The sequence below is a fragment of the Helianthus annuus genome, chromosome 10 (genome assembly GCF_002127325.2).
Source record: "Helianthus annuus cultivar XRQ/B chromosome 10, HanXRQr2.0-SUNRISE, whole genome shotgun sequence".
NCBI lineage: Eukaryota > Viridiplantae > Streptophyta > Magnoliopsida > Asterales > Asteraceae > Helianthus > Helianthus annuus.
Window position 1 is genome coordinate 23,166,764 of NC_035442.2, and position 16,546 is coordinate 23,183,309.

The 16,546-nt window shown below is 35.3% G+C and overlaps 4 protein-coding genes and 1 long non-coding RNA gene across 5 annotated transcripts; 4 read left to right on the top strand and 1 right to left on the bottom strand.

Moving 5' to 3' along the window:
* Positions 1–137: 137 nt before the first annotated feature.
* LOC110884221 lies at positions 138–14,297 on the bottom strand. The gene is made up of 3 exons (XR_002560995.1): positions 14,173–14,297; positions 2,727–2,837; positions 138–429 (listed from the first exon to the last, which is right to left on the bottom strand). It is a non-coding gene; the product is annotated as an uncharacterized LOC110884221 (long non-coding RNA).
* LOC110884217 (monothiol glutaredoxin-S2-like) lies at positions 1,613–2,481 on the top strand. The gene has a single exon (XM_022131898.2). It carries the CDS (start codon positions 1,681–1,683, stop codon positions 2,056–2,058), a length of 378 nt encoding a protein of 125 aa, XP_021987590.1. The 5' UTR covers positions 1,613–1,680; the 3' UTR covers positions 2,059–2,481.
* LOC110884219 (monothiol glutaredoxin-S2-like) lies at positions 4,642–5,230 on the top strand. The gene has a single exon (XM_022131900.2). The coding sequence runs from the start codon at positions 4,698–4,700 to the stop codon at positions 5,004–5,006; it is 309 nt and encodes a 102-aa protein (XP_021987592.1). The 5' UTR covers positions 4,642–4,697; the 3' UTR covers positions 5,007–5,230.
* LOC110884220 (monothiol glutaredoxin-S2-like) lies at positions 8,814–9,469 on the top strand. Its single transcript, XM_022131901.2, has one exon. It carries the CDS (start codon positions 8,864–8,866, stop codon positions 9,170–9,172), a length of 309 nt encoding a protein of 102 aa, XP_021987593.1. The 5' UTR covers positions 8,814–8,863; the 3' UTR covers positions 9,173–9,469.
* LOC110884215 (monothiol glutaredoxin-S2) lies at positions 12,375–13,308 on the top strand. Its single transcript, XM_022131896.2, has one exon. It carries the CDS (start codon positions 12,416–12,418, stop codon positions 12,791–12,793), a length of 378 nt encoding a protein of 125 aa, XP_021987588.1. The 5' UTR covers positions 12,375–12,415; the 3' UTR covers positions 12,794–13,308.
* Positions 14,298–16,546: the final 2,249 nt, after the last annotated feature.

Here is a 16,546-nt window from a genome sequence, read left to right on the forward strand (position 1 = left end):
ATACATCTATTAGCCAAAGAAATAGCAAGATCACTAATTTTATAACTTGCAAAGGTTATATACAACTTTGAGCAGCTATAGTGTGACATACAAAAAAAAAAAACAAATGGCAATGCATGTAAGACAAAAAATGATAAAAAAAAACAAGAAGAAGAAACTACTAAGGATTGTATGTTTAATATTGGTGTGGTGAAACGGTAGATACCCCTAAACAAGTGTCCCTTAGCTTTATCTATGGCCAGTTTTACAAATTGATTCCAAAGTTCAGAACCCAGCTTATCCTTTTCTTCTTTTATTTTGACCTTTTCAGCCAAAGATACGTGGCGTAATCTAATACCAGAAAATAAGAAATGTGAATACCCTGCTGTACGGTTTTATACGTTATCCTTCCTTCGAATTAGATACCCTGCTGTATCGATCCCCATGATTCTGAATTAAAGAAAAAGATGGGAAGAGAAGAGATGTGAGAATATTAGAATATCGATCGAAATAAGATAGCCTAGGATTTTCTAGAGAAATCAGAGTGCCTGCTGAAAAGGAATACAATGAATTGTAATCACCAATCGAATTGTTAAGCAAGTTCTCAAACATGATACTATTTTTGACTTGTGACTACTCATTGACATGTCAACTGCTATGATATAACAGCTTGCATGTTCCAATTTTGGTACAAATACAAAAGTCGATGAGACCGCTCTTACTTTAGCTATTCTTATTCCTTGTATAGTTGTTAAACTAGCATGGTGTGTGGAGAAATTACTTAATGATAAGCACAATATTTTGACTAAGCACAAGGCCGGTCCTACGTTTTTGCAGACCCTAAACTCTCCTCCAATCCCGATGCCATGGGTGATTACCCTTATATTTTTCGGCTAGTGATAGCCGATAGCCTAGAAATTGAAAGCAGGTTGCTATGGGAAATGGGAATGATGATTGCGGCTGTATTTTGGCGCTTTAGGCCGCTAAATAATGATGATTAGGTCGATGGTGGTTGTGTTGTAATAACTGGAAATCAAGGCGAAATGGGCTTTTGAAATTTGGCCTTTTTTTGCCAAACAATATTTATTTTAGACTCCTTCAATGAAAAGTTTTGAAATAAACGTATTTATTTGGGTCTAATACATATAACTCTATATAAAAACTTTCTAAAAATTTGTAGGCCCTAATTTTTTGGTGGCCCTAGGCCCGTGCCTAGGTTACCAAGCCTATGTCTAAGCAGTACTCAAAGATAAAAAAAAATAAAATCCATAAGAATATATTCACATCCATAACTTTTCATTCTACTTGTAAAAATGCCATGTGATTTAATCATCACAATTATATGCTTTATCACCGTGCATATCTTTTATCCAAATGTTTGTTTCTTCTTAACTTTTGGCACATTGAGTAGACGTGCATCTAGGTTACTGGAGTCAAGGACTATCCCTTAGGTTCTTATAGAAGAAAAACAGCTTAACTAAGAATCAGTTGGTAATTGGTATCCCCATATAACAAAAGATATCAAGATTGAAGATCTTAAAAGATATCTATGGCCACCTTTAGAATATTATTCAATCAAATTGCAAGCTACCTCCTGTGGCATTCCATTTAAGATCAACACAAAAGGGTAATCTTGGAAATTACCTCGTATCCACCTTTTCCCTCCTTTATTGTCCTCTAGTTCAGCTATATATAGCCTCAATGGCAGTTCAAGTTCCTAAAAGCAAACCACTTACCATAAAACCATCTTACAGTTATCCAGCAGAGAAAATGGCCGTTGTCACAAGATTGGTGAAAGATAGAGCAGTGGTTATATTCAGCAAGAGTTCTTGCTGTATATGCCACAGCATTAAGACGCTAATATGTAGCTTTGGGGCAAATCCAACTGTTTATGAGCTTGATGAACGCCCAGATGGTCAGCAAATTGAGAAGGAACTCATAGCCTTAGGGTGTAAGCCAAGTGTCCCAGCTGTTTTTATAGGACAGGAGCTCGTTGGTGGATCCAATGAGATCATGAGTCTGCATCTCAAAGGAATGCTGGTCCCAATGCTCATTAAAGAGAGAGCTATATGGCTATAGTACAAATGCTATAGCCATAAACAGAGCATTTTCTTAAGCTCCGGTGGTAGTCCGGTATACTTGCCAACAGATATGAAAGTATGAATAAGAGAATAAACAGAAAGTCAAATGGCATTTTATCTAGCCATGCGATGTATGATATATGTAACTTGTTTGGCCTTAACCCCTTTTATTGTTAAGGTGTTACAAACTTGAGAAGAATATATGATATGTAACTTTACTTTATAATGATGTACATTCAAAATCCTTAATGGTTTGGCATTTCAGGTAAGATCAATACCTACCACTAAATCTCAAATTTAACCACCACATAACAGATTTTAACTGGAATATATTCACGTTTTCTATACTTATGGTTAATTCATAAGTTTTCCAAACGAATCCTGCCTATCACTATCCACCACGATCAAATGAACATGTATGAATCTGCATTGTGCTCCTTTCGATACTGAAGCAACTACAACTCAAATTCAATAGCTTCGGAATAACAATCAACATAGAAATGAAGACACAAACTAACTATTTTGAAATGCACACAACAGCTGTTTGAAAATAAATGCAATTCGACAGATAAACACACACGAACACAGCAAGCGATTAACCCACAGCAATACACGCACATTGGATGCAGATAATACCTAAATAGTCTAGAATAAGGAGCGAGATACCTGTTATAGAGATTGGCACATCGATGTTGATCGAAGATGGAGATCAATTCGATTTGAAAACTTGATGCACGTCGTTTGACGGTTTTTGTCTTTTTGGTGGCAGTTGTATCACTGTATCATAGGAAATATAAATAAATAAACAACTACCATTTTCTCATTTTATATTTCAAAAACTTCTCAACTCAATTAATATATTAAATTTTTTTAAATAGTTTATATGCATCAACAATAGACATCACTGTCATGAGACATGAACTCACCAATCTGTGATCGTTTTAAATACAAATTCATATCATCTTATATGCTATGCTGAAAAAAGAGTCATGAGACATCAACTCGTCAATTTTTATCATTTTAGATACAAATTCATAACATCTTATATGCTTAAAAATATAATTTTCTTCACTTAATCAAATGTTGACAATTTTTTTTTATTTCACACATACAACAACAACAACCGTACCCAATATCCCACACATAGCAAAGCTATTGGCAGGGTCTAGAGAGGGTGGGATGTAGGCAAGCCTCATCTCTAGGGATAAAGAGACTGCTTCGAGTGAGACCCCTAGCTCCAAAGACACATCCAACCATAAGAGTCATATGAAACATAAAAAGGCAAATAGCTACTTGAAAAACAACAAGATACCATAGGATACTAAAAAAATTCTTTTTAAAGCTAACAAACAAGAAATATGTGAGAACGCATAAAAGAAACATATTTTACAATATATCGACACACAAGCAAGCGATAACATGCCTAGGCCACCAAAATAAACTGAAAAACTAGGCTACTATTACAAGACTCCAATACCCTAACATACCACTCTCCTAAAAGTCCTTAACCCTAATCCTACGTCTCCACGAACACCTATCCTCGACCATATCCTCATAGAGGTGCACGTCTATCAAATCCTACCTAATCCGCACCTCCCAAATTAGTTTCAATCTTACCTCTACTCCTCTTTCCCTCCATAGTAAGAGTTTCCACGGTTCTAACTATGCCCGTCGTTTGTCTCCTCCTAACATGTCCAAACCATCTCAACATCCTCTCCCGTATCTTATTTGATATACTAGCTACCCCTAATCTATCCCTAAAAACTTGATTTCTTATCATGTCCAACCTGGTGTAGCCACACATCCGCCTCAACATTCTAACTCTACTACCTCTTGTTTACGTGCTTGTGTTTTCTTGACCGCCCAACATTCTATTTCGTATAGCATAGCAGGTCGACACAATGCCATATGCCTTTTCAAGGTCTTTTAACACCATGTGTCGAACTCTCTTCTTTTCCATCAATCTCCTTAGAGTGTGTATAGCTTCCGTAGTTGATCGCCCTGGCATGAAACCAAATTGGTTTACGGTAATCTGAGTTTCTCTTCTAAGTCTAGTCTCAATTACCCTTTCTCATAAATTCACAGTATGGCCTAACAATTTAATCTCTCTGTAATTCCGTAGTTGATCAGAGAACTTATTTTAAAATTCTTCCTTTTTCATCACTTTGATGACTACCAAATCTATTCTTGGTTGTTGGGCACTTTTACTTTCTTCCTTTCACTTAGAATCTGGCAATGAAAAAGTAAAGGTGTATACCCAATTTGGAGAACATCTTCCAGATCAGCAGATGCTATGTGATAGAAATATGAAAAAGAAAATTATTTGTGTTATATACATAATTACCATACTGTCCTTGAATAAATAACAGCATCGAATAACTTCTTAAAGGCTCTATCAAGGCTAAAGATGTGTTTCTACATACAAGATGCTGCCGTGCGTATCAATATACGGAGATACAACTTGTTATACTACACTATATAGTTTTTTTTTTTTTTGAAAAAGAATCTCTCCTTTCCAATATCAAGACCTACTATCTATATATAGCATAAGCTAGAGCTCAGTTTATTCACAACAAAATCTAAACTTTCTCTTAACATATCTACTCTTGCTTTTCTGATTATTTATTGCTTCAAGAGATGGCTATGGTTACAGCTTTGGTGAATGAAAGGTCAGTGGTTATATTCAGTAAAAACTCTTGCTGCATGTGCCACACAATTAAGACACTGATAAGCAGTTTTGGAGCAAATCCCACTGTTTATGAGTTAGATGAGCATCCAAAGGGGCATCAGATAGAGAAAGAACTCAAAGGGTTAGGGTTTAAGCCAAGTGTCCCAGCTGTGTTCATAGGACAGAAGCTGATTGGTGGGGCCAACGAGATAATGGCACTTCATTTGAAGGGTCAGTTGGTGCCATTGTTACTCGGGGCTAATGCTATATGGCTTTAGTGAAACTTGTTCAAGAATATGTTAGTATAGAGTTAAGAGTTATGTTAATACAACTACAGGAGCAGTTTGATGCTTCTGCAGTTGTTAGAGCAGGAAAGATGGGAGTTGTTTTTGGACCATCTTTTCCGTTGGGGTTCTTTTTCCTTTTTTTTTGTCCATGACAATGTATGCATGCGCCAACCTCCACATGTAATTTCCTACTTTTTAACACTTTTTTTATCCAATTTCTGTTTTTTTAAGGGGAGTAATACTAATTGCAAATTATGTAATATGAGAGAAAAAATTAAGTAATAACTGTGGTATGTATCTTGTGAATATTTACATCAAAGAGGGAACATGTATACATAGAAGGGGAAACCATTTCTAAATTAAATTCTAGGGCCCATCAGGGTGCATGGGTTAATACCTAATATAATAAAATAGCCTAAATCTTTGAATAAATTGGTTTAGGAGGTTGTATGTATTAAACATAGACTTTGGGATACTTGCAGCCTAATTGACTTGTTCAACCCATTTGACCCGTTTTGAGATATGAAAAATAGCATAATGAACAGCTCCCAAATAAAATGGAACATATCCAGGAGGCTTTCAGATGTACTTACTTATCATTGCTATAATAAAAAAGCCAAGAATGCCACATCAGCATGCCACATATGGGTTTTTACTATCTTTCAGCTGATTATATGCCAACTAAGACAGAACTGTTGAGTGGTATTAAAAAAACTCCGTTCTGTAACTATATTTCAATTAATATATGCATTTCACTTCTCTCAATTATGGTTACTATGATAAATTATTCAATGGAGGTCTTATGGTCACTAACGAATAGCATGTTCCTATGCTTAATTATAACTGAAGATAACACGGACGACCTACAAGTTAGTGATAACCATCACTAAGTCACCCATTCTGCTCTGTCCTTACGTTGGTATTTCGTTATGTTGTCTGTGTGTTAGAGGTAAACTCTGTTATTTTCTGAAGAGTTAATTACTGTTTTCGTCCCTGTGGTTTGTCAAAAATCACTATTTCAGTCCATTAGTTTAAAAATTGCGATTTCAGTCCCTGTGGTTTCACTTTCGTAACCATTTCAGTCCCTGTGGTTTCACTTTTGTAACCATTTCAATCCATTATTCTGTTAAGTACAGGGACTAAAATGGTTACGAGGTGGACTGAAATGGTTACGAAAGTAAAACCACATGGACTGAAATCGCAATATTTAAACTAATGGTCTGAAATAATGATTTTTGACAAACCACAGGGACGAAAACAGTAATTAACTCTTTTCTGAATAATCCATCGATTTCAATGTCAAAAGAGTAGGGTACATATACAACAATACAGAGATAAACATAAGGAAACTAAATCTCCAAAACATGCAGAGATATACAAAAATAAATACAGAATAATACATAACATAATACAAATAATAATATCCGCTAATACGCCCCCGCAGTCGAAGCAGTAGCTGGCCAAATGCAAAGACTGACACGGGCTAACATGTTAAACTGATAACCAGCCCAAACACCCACGGATACCAATTCAAAATTTAGTGCTAAAACAGGTTTGTTGCTAGAGGATGGTTCGATTTACTGCAATCTTGTTGGAGCAATACAGCATTTGACATTTGACATTTACTAGACCGGGGATTACTTGCTTATGCACGCTCCTTGTGAATCACACTTCAATTTCCTAAAACGGATTTTAAGGTACATTAAAGATACGCTCGAAATATATAATATCTAAAGGTAAATTGGGTTAAATATATAATAGCTAAAAGTGAAATGGGCAAAAGGGCCTCCTAAGTCGTATAAAAACCTTGAACAGATATAATTATGGACAATGAAGCGTTTGCAGGTCAACCCAACCCGACTCGCGACCCATTTCGATTTGTATTAAAAAGTGACATGCTTCAACTCAAACAAGGTTTTGACATTTTACTCAGGCCGCACCATCTCGCCGCCCCTCAAATTTATACCTAGCGGGATCAGTTTAGAAGGACTGTCAGTAAATGTCAGGTTTGTTTTCTTTTTAAACTTTGAGGAAGAAGCAGTCTCACCACAGTATTTCTAATTACATAATTATATGTCATTCATTGACAACTTGAAACAATATTTAAGATCTACAAAAAGCTGAAATTTCACTAGTTTATTGCTGATTCTGATCCTAGATATTGAGAATAGCTAAGATGTTTGAGTGAAAAAAGAAACTCTTGAATGACTGAACGTGTTTTCATATGTATGTTATGTGCGCTGTCTAGCCACTTTTACTTAAGAGGACATTTTCATATGTGTGTTACATGTGCTGTCTAGCCACTTTTCCTTAAGAGGAATTTTTCTTATCTCACCCACATCTATAAAAAAGTATCAATAAGAATATATAAAGCTTTGAGTCGGAATCCTTTGTCCTTTTCTGGAAGTGGGAAAAGTGAGGGAATAACAAGCTTACCAATCTAAAAAATCAAAAACAAAACGTGATGCCGGGACTCGACTATGCATTCCTATATAGTATGTATAACCTCATATATACCATTCACTTTATTTGTAGATCTAGTTGTCAGGCATCGAAACCAACCGTTCTTATGAAAACTTAAACATAACATTTTATACATCTATTAGCCAAAGAAATAGCTAGATCAGTAATTTCATAACTTGCAAAGGTTATATACAACTTTGAGCAGCTACAGTGCGACATACAAAAAAATAAATGGCAATGCATGTAAGACAAAAGAGAATAGAAAAAACAAGAAGAAGAAACTAAGGATTGTATGTTTAATATTGGTGTGGTGAAACGGTAGATACCATGTAAGTCAGTGCCCCTAAACAAGTGTCCCTTAGCTTTATCTATGGCCAGTTTTACAAAATGATTCCAAATTTCTGAACTCAGCTCATCCTTTTCTTCTTTTATTTTGACCTTTCAGCTGAATATACGTGGCATAATGTAAAATCAGAAAATAAGAAATGTAAATACCCTGCTGTACGGTTTTATACATTATCGATTCCCATGATTCTGATTGAAAGAATAAGATAGGAAGAGAAGAGATGTGAGAATAATAGAACGTTGTTAGTCTGAAATAAGATAGACCTCGAATTTTCTAGAAAAAATCAGTGTGCCTGCTGAAAGGGAATACAATAAATTATAATGCTAATCAAATTATTAGGCAACCTCTTAGACATGATAGTATTTTTGACTTATGACTACTCAGTAAAATGTCAACTGCTATGATATAACAGCTTACTTTAGCTATTCTGATTCCTTGCATAGCTGTTAAACTAGCATGGTGTGTAGAGAATAACTTAATGATAAGCACAATATTGTGACAAAGCAGTGCTCAAAGATAAAAATAAAATCCGTAAGAATATATTCACGTCCATAACTTTTCATTCTACTTGTAAAAATGCCATGTGATTTAATCATCACAATTTTATGCTTTATCGCCCTTATAAGCATCTTTTATCCAAATATTCATTTCTACTTAACTTTCGGCAAGTTGAAAAAATCCAGGCCATTGGAGTCAAGCACTGTTCCTAAGGTTCTTATAGAAAAAAAAAAGCTTGAGTAAGAATCAGTTGGTAATTGGTATCCCCATATAACAAAAGATATCAAGATTGAAGATCTTAACAGATATCTAAGACCACCTTTAGAATATTATCCAATCAAATTGCAATCTACCTACTGTGACATTCCATTTGAGATCAACATAAAAGGGTAATCTTGGAAATTACCAGATACTACATGTATCCACCTTTTCCTCCTTTCGTGTCCTCTAGTTCAACTATATATAGCCTCAATGGCAGTTCAAGTTCCTAAAAGCAAACCTCTTAACCATAAAACCAGCTTACAGTTATCCAGCAGAGAAAATGGCCAATGTGACAAGATTGGTTAAAGATAAAGCAGTGGTTATATTCAGCAAGAGTTCTTGCTGTATATGCCACAGCATTAAGACGCTAATATGTAGCTTTGGGGCAAACCTAACTGTTTATGAGCTTGATGAACGCGCAGATGGTCAGCAAATTGAGAAGGAACTCATAGCCTTAGGGTGTAAGCCATGTGTCCCAGCTGTATTTATAGGACAGGAGCTCGTTGGTGGATCCAATGAGATCATGAGTCTGCATCTCAAAGGAAAGCTGGTCCCGATGCTCATTAAAGAGAAAGCTATATGGCTATAGTACAAAGACTATAGCTATAAACATAGTATTTTCTTAAGCTCTGGTATACTTGCCAACAACTACGAAAGTATGAATAAGAGAATAAGCAGAGAGTCAGATGGCATTTTATCTAGCCACGCGATGTATGATATTTGTAATTTGTTTGGCCTTAACCCTTTTTATGTTAAGGTGTTACAAACTTGAGAACAGTAATGAATACGAATCATAGATTAATTAGCAACTCATGGGCTCCTAAATCACATAAAAACCTTGAACAGATATAATTATGGACAAACAAGTGTTTACAAGTCAACCCAACCCAACTCCGACCCATTTCGATTTGTATTAAAAAGTGGCATGCTTCACTCATCTTGCCGTTTCTCAAATTAATACCTAGCGGGAGCCTTGGTTTTAAATTGCGTGATGCGCTCCGATGCGTTAGGTCCAATAATCTGATGCGTGATGCGCTCGCGCATCACGTATGCGATGCGCTTTTTATATAAAAAAATACTAAAAAATTAATTATACATAATAACAACTCTTAAAAACACACATAAGCTAAAAAAACACACAATAATAAGAAGATAAGAACTATGCTTTTTAGTCCAATCAAGCAGACAAAAATATATCTAGAACCACAAAAAAGAGTAGCAAGTAGCAACCATAATGGTCAAAATCAGACATACTAAGAGTCTGTAATTCTGTATCTAGATATTAGTTATAGATATTGGTCACAACTTCCTTCTTAAATGGTCTCTACTATCTCCTCTAATCAATAATCACCCTATCTTCATCACCAAGCACCGTTTCACCATCCTCACCATTGAACACTCCAACATCTTCTTCAATCTCATCATCTTCATCATATTTTCCCGCCCAAAAAAACCCTATTGTATCACCCAAACAGCCCAGCCCATAGCAAACTCTTTAAAAAAACAAAAAAAACAATATTGCACGCATCATAGCGCATTTTGCAATGGTCGCATTATGCGAAATTGTCGCAATATCACCGCATCATGTAAACGCAACGCGTTAGGTGTTGCGATGCGCTCTTACTAGCGCAACGGGCGCATCACGCATTATGCGCGCATTTTAAAACCAAGGGGGAGCGGTTTAGAAGGACTGTCAGTAAATGTCAGATCTGTTTTCTTTTTAAACTTTGGGGAAGAAGCAGTCTCAAGGCAGTATTTCTAATTACATTATTACATGTTATTCATTGACAACTTAAAACAATATTCTTGAGATCTACAAAAAGCGGATTTAAATGTCCCTTCAGACATTTGAAGCTTGTTGGGAAGAATATCTATGGAAACTAATTTATTTATAAATAAAAACTGTTTGATGCTAATTACTTATAAACTGAAGTAAGAGAAACAACAGATGGATAACCTACAATTGTTAACATTACAATTGGTATATAATCGCAAGCCGGACACAGATAAGAAACTAAAGTGTATCTAGCCGCTTTTCCTTAAGAGAAACAACACATCACCAAAATGCCTATTAACATCTGATAACTGATGCTGAAATTTCACTAGTTTATTGTTGATTCTGATCCTAGAATTTGAGAATAGCTAACATGTTTGAGTAAAACTAAGAAACTCTCGAATAACTGAACGTGTTTTCATATGTATGTTATGCGTGCTGTCTAGCCACTTTTCCTTAAGAGGATTTTTTCATATGTGTGTTATGTTTGCTATCTAGCCACTTTCCCTTAAGAGGAATTTGTCTTATCTCACACACATCTACAAAATGCATTAATAAGAATATATAAAGCTTTGAGTCAGCATCCTTTATCCTTTTCTGGAAGTGGGAAAAGTGAGGGAATAACAAGCCCACCAATCTAAAAATTCAAAAAAGAAATGTGATGCCGGGACTCGACTATGCATTTCTATTTATAACCTCATATGTACCATTTACTTTATTTGATTAATACCAAATAATATGTAGAAATGTAGATCTAGCTGTCATGTGTCGAAACCAATTGTTCTTTGAAAACTCAAACAAAAAAGTTTATACATATATTAGCCAAAGAAATAGCTAGATCGCTAACTTCAAAATTTTCAAAGGTTATATACAACTTTGAGCAGCTATAGTTTGACATACAAAAAAAAAACAAATGGCAATAAATGTAAGACAAAAGATTAAAAGAAGAAGAAGAAAGCCTTAGGATTATATGTTTAATATATGGTGTAGTGTCTAGGTTAAATGAATGGTAGATATCATGTAAGTAGCTGCCCCTAAGCAAGTGTCCCTTAGCTTTATCTATGGCCAGTTTTACAAATTGATTCCAAATTTCAGAACTCAGCTCATCCATTTCTTCTTTCATTTTGACCTTTTCAGCTGAATATACGTGGCATAATCTAATACCAGAAAATAGAAAATGTAAATACCCTGCTGTACGGTTTTATACATTATCCTTGGAACATATGATGAAAAAATGTATCAATACCCATGATTCTGATTTAAAGTAAAAGATGGGGAGAGAAGAGATGTGAGAATAATAGAATGTCGTTAGTCTGGAATAAGATAGACCTCGGATTTTCTAGAGAAATCAGAGTGCCTGCTGAAAAGGAATACGATGAATTATAATCACTAATCAAACTATTAAGCAACCTCTTAAACATGATAACAATTTTGACTTGAGACTACTCATTGAAATGTCAACTGCTACGATATAACAGCTTGCATGTTGGATGATGAGACCCCTATTACTTTAGCTATTCTGATTCCTTGCATAGCTGTTAAACTAGCATGGTGTGTAGAGAAATTACTTAATGATATGCACAATATCTTGACTAAGCACTCAAAGATATAAATAAAATCCATAAGAATATATTCACATCCATAACTTTTCATTCTACTTGTAAGAATGCCATGTGATTTAATCATCACAACTATATGCTTTATCACCCCTTATAAGCATGTCTATCATCCAAATATTTGTTCCTTCTTAACTTTCGGCGATTTTAATTAATCTATCTAGGTAAGTGGAGTCAAGGACTATCCCTTAGGTTCTTATAAAAGAAAAACAGCTTAACTAAGAATCAGTTGGTAATTGGTATCCCCATATAACAAAAGATATCAAGATTGAAGATCTTAAAAGATATCTATGGCCACCTTTAGAATATTATTCAATCAAATTGCAAGCTATCTCCTGTGGCATTCCGTTTAAGATCAACATAAAAGGGTAATCTTGGAAATTACCTCGTATCCACCTTTTCCCTCCTTTATTGTCCTCTAGTTCAGCTATATATAGCCTCAATGGCAGTTCAAGTTCCTAAAAGCAAACCACTTACCATAAAACCATCTTACAGTTATCCATCAGAGAAAATGGCCGTTGTCACAAGATTGGTGAAAGATAGAGCAGTGGTTATATTCAGCAAGAGTTCTTGCTGTATATGCCACAGCATTAAGACGCTAATATGTAGCTTTGGGGCAAACCCAACTGTTTATGAGCTTGATGAACGCGCAGGTGGTCAGCAAATTGAGAAGGAACTCATAGCCTTAGGGTGTAAGCCATGTGTCCCAGCTGTGTTTATAGGACAGGAGCTCGTTGGTGGATCCAATGAGATCATGAGTCTGCATCTCAAAGGAAAGCTGGTCCCACTGCTCATTAAAGAGAGAGCTATATGGCTATAGTACAAATCCTTCAGCCATAAACAGAGCATTTTCTTAAGCTCTGGTATACTTGCCAACAACTACGAAAGTATGAATAAGAGAATAAGAAACTCAGATAGCATTTTATCTAATGTGATATGCGATATGTGTAATTTGTTAGGCCTTAACCGTTTTTATGTTAAGGTTTAACAAACTTGAGTAGAACAATGAATAATAGCATAAGTAGTAACTCGGCTCGCATTTGTAACATGACATATATGATATGTAAACTATGGTGTCCACCTTTTCACTTTACAACAATGTGCGTCCAAATCCTAACTCGTTTCACATTTCAGATATAATCAATTGCTAGCACTAGATATCAAACTTAACCACCACAAAACAGCTCTAACTGACAGATTTTAACTGGAATATATTCATGTTTTCTAAACTTATGGCTAACTCATGAATTTTCCAAGTGAATCATGCCTATCAAAGGTGTTACAGACTTGAGAACGATAATGAATCATAGAATAATTAGTAACTCGGCTCACATTTCGTAACATGCCGTATATGAAATGCAAACTTTGGTGTCAAACCTTTTTACTTTACAAGTTATAACAATGTGCATCCAAATCCTTAATCGTTTCGCATTTCAGATACGATCTATAGCCAGCACTATATATCAAACTTAACCACCACAAAGCAGCTCTAATTGACAGATTTTAACTGGAATATATTCATGTTTTCTAAAGTTAGGGCTAATTCATGTATTTTCTATGTGAATCATGCCTATACCGTCCACCACGATCAAATGAACATATATAAATCTGAAACTCAAATTCAGTAGTGTCAAAATAACAATCAACATAGAAATGATGACTCAAACAAACTAATTTGAAAAGCACACAACTATATGAAGAAAATAAATGCAATTCGAGGGATAAAATACACTAACACAAACACAGCAAGAGATTAACACACAGTAATACACGCACATTGAAACCAGATGATACTTATTCACTTAACAACAATGTGCATCCAAATTCTTAATCGTTTCGCAGTTCATATATGATCAATAGCTAGCACTAAATATCAAACTTAGCCACCACATCACAGCTCTAACTGACAGATTTTAACTGGAAGAAAGTTTTCTAAACTTAGGGCTAATTCATGAATTTTCTAAGTGAATCATTGCCTATCGCTATCCATCACAATCAAATGAACATATATAATTAACAGTCAACATAGATACGAAGACGCAAACTAACTAATTTGAAATGCACACAACAGTTATATGAAAACAAATGCAATTCGACAGATAAACACACATACGAACACAGCACGCGATTAGCACACAGTAATACACGCACAATAGAAGCAGATAATACCTAAATAGTGTAGAATACGGAGCGATATACCTAGATTTGTTGCAGAGATTTGCACACCGATGATGAAGATGAAGATCAATTTGATTTTTGAAAATTTGTGCACGTTGATGAACGGTTATTTGCCTTTTTGGTGGTAGTTGTGTATGACGGATTTATTGTAATTATTATTGTTGTTGTTGCAACGTATATGGCCCAGCCCAAACATCGTCCTAAAGCCCATTTCTTTTTTTCAAATAAGCCGACTTCGTTTAATATGTTAAAACTAGTAATAAGACCCGTACGCGTTGCGGCGCGTGTACATCGCAAACGTCAAACGGATTAGTCCAAGCGTTATGTGATGTGCTAATCATATAATAATGTGCGTTTCGACGTAACTGACTGAACTCAATGTAACCTATAGGTGTGTTGCAATTGGATTAAAATGTAAAGCAAATCGAGTTTATACTGTACAATCATAACGTATTATATGCGACTCGACTAACTCGAATTTATACCATCAAGTCAAAACGTATTATATGTGACCCGATTCATATGTAGGAAACATACAAAATAAAGGCCGAAAGCGTATACCAAATTTACGTCAAAATGTAAAAAAACAAAGTTCAAAAGTTAAGAGGTCGGTATAAAGCATATGTGCCAAAAACGTAAAACACCATGATAATTTCTTGATATTGGATCAACATTTTAGTGTTTGAATGAAACATTGAATTGTTTGTTTGTTTGTTCCTTTTTAAAAACCTGATGCAACTCTATTGAAATGATGATATTGATATTTGTCAATTACGTGGGAAAATGAACTGATGGTATCCTGAAAGGTAAATAAGCAATGATGGTCTATGGTGTGATTATTTGTACAACTTGTCAGAAAAAAAAATCTATTAGTATATTTATAACACCCCGATCCAATAGCAGAGAATTTTTCAAGCACCCGCTGCATCGCGGCGGGATACCTTTCTAGTTTAAATATAAATTAAAACTAATGGGTGATAGTACATTTATATTATGGAATGATACCAATTGAATTTCTCTCACATCCTTGTGGCAATTCACGGATTGAATTCTGGTATTTAAAATTAAGTACTAAAATACGTTTTAGTTTTATCAATGTTGAATGCAATGTTTTAAAATCCTGTTTTTATACCGTACCGGATTTGATTCAGAAACGGTTTAACCAGGTGTATCGGACGGTTTAACCGGCAGGTTTGAACCGGTTTTTAAAACATTGGTTGAATGTTATATATGTAAAAAATACTACTAAAAAAGAAAACTTTCAGGAAAAACTGGTTTTTCCTTTTGTATCTCTTCAAGTGTGATATACAAATTTTTTAGGCTTTTATTTTTGTATATTACGAAAAGGTTAGGTCACTTGTCAGCCTTATTTGAGTAATGAAGGGACCATGTCTTTATCTCTTTCAGCTTGTCTAGCACTTTTCTTTTACCAAACCAAGTACCACACCTTCCCTTGAGCAACTTCCACCACAGACCAACCATTCGCTACCAACCCGAAATCACACCACCACCAAACCCATTCACGATTTCGACCACCAGAAATCAACAAATATTATAGAATTTTCCACGTAGAGAGAGAATGCGTGTGCAGCCATGGTACCGTACAAATCTGCATCAAAATCATCAGTGTTGTTACCTTCCTTACGGTGCTCTCTCAGCTCCTCCTTCAGTATCCTAGGCTAGTGAGGAACATCAACCAGGACGACAATGGTCGGTGCCAATTTCATCTACATTCAACAAACTGTTACAAATTTAAGAAGCTCCGGTGACGCCTTGTTGTTCTGGTCGTCGAGTTCGTTCCAGCCAAATATCAAATTCGTTGCCGTATGCCTTCTCTTTCGCTGGAGAAGTAGCGATGCCGATGGTTTCCTCCAACTCATGTAGAGTGCCATTAGGTTAAGTGTGTGTGAGAGATAAGTGTGAGAGAAATTAAAAAAAAAAGGAGGATGTACCGAGGCTAATAATCAAAGCAAAGTAGAAAGGTTAAAGTGTAAATTGTCGGTGGCAAAGGCCATCGACTTTGTACTTTAAGATAGATAGTAACTAGTAATATGATTCGCGGGCGATGGGCTGCGGACCCATTGCAAACATCGAATGGATTAGTCCAGAGGTTATGTGATTCGTTAACAATATGAAACCGCGCATTTTAACGTATCTGATTTAACTCGACATAACTTATATAAGCATTACATTTAGATCAAAGCATAAAGTAAACTGAATTTGAACCATATGCATTTATTTATTGTCTGACTCACACATAGGAATCGTACCCAAAAAAAAAAGAAAAGCATAAAAACGTGTATAAATAAAAAATTGACAAGCATAATCAAAAGAAATTAGTTAGAGCTTAAAATAAACCATAAAAGTACAAAAGAAAACACATTCACATCAATGG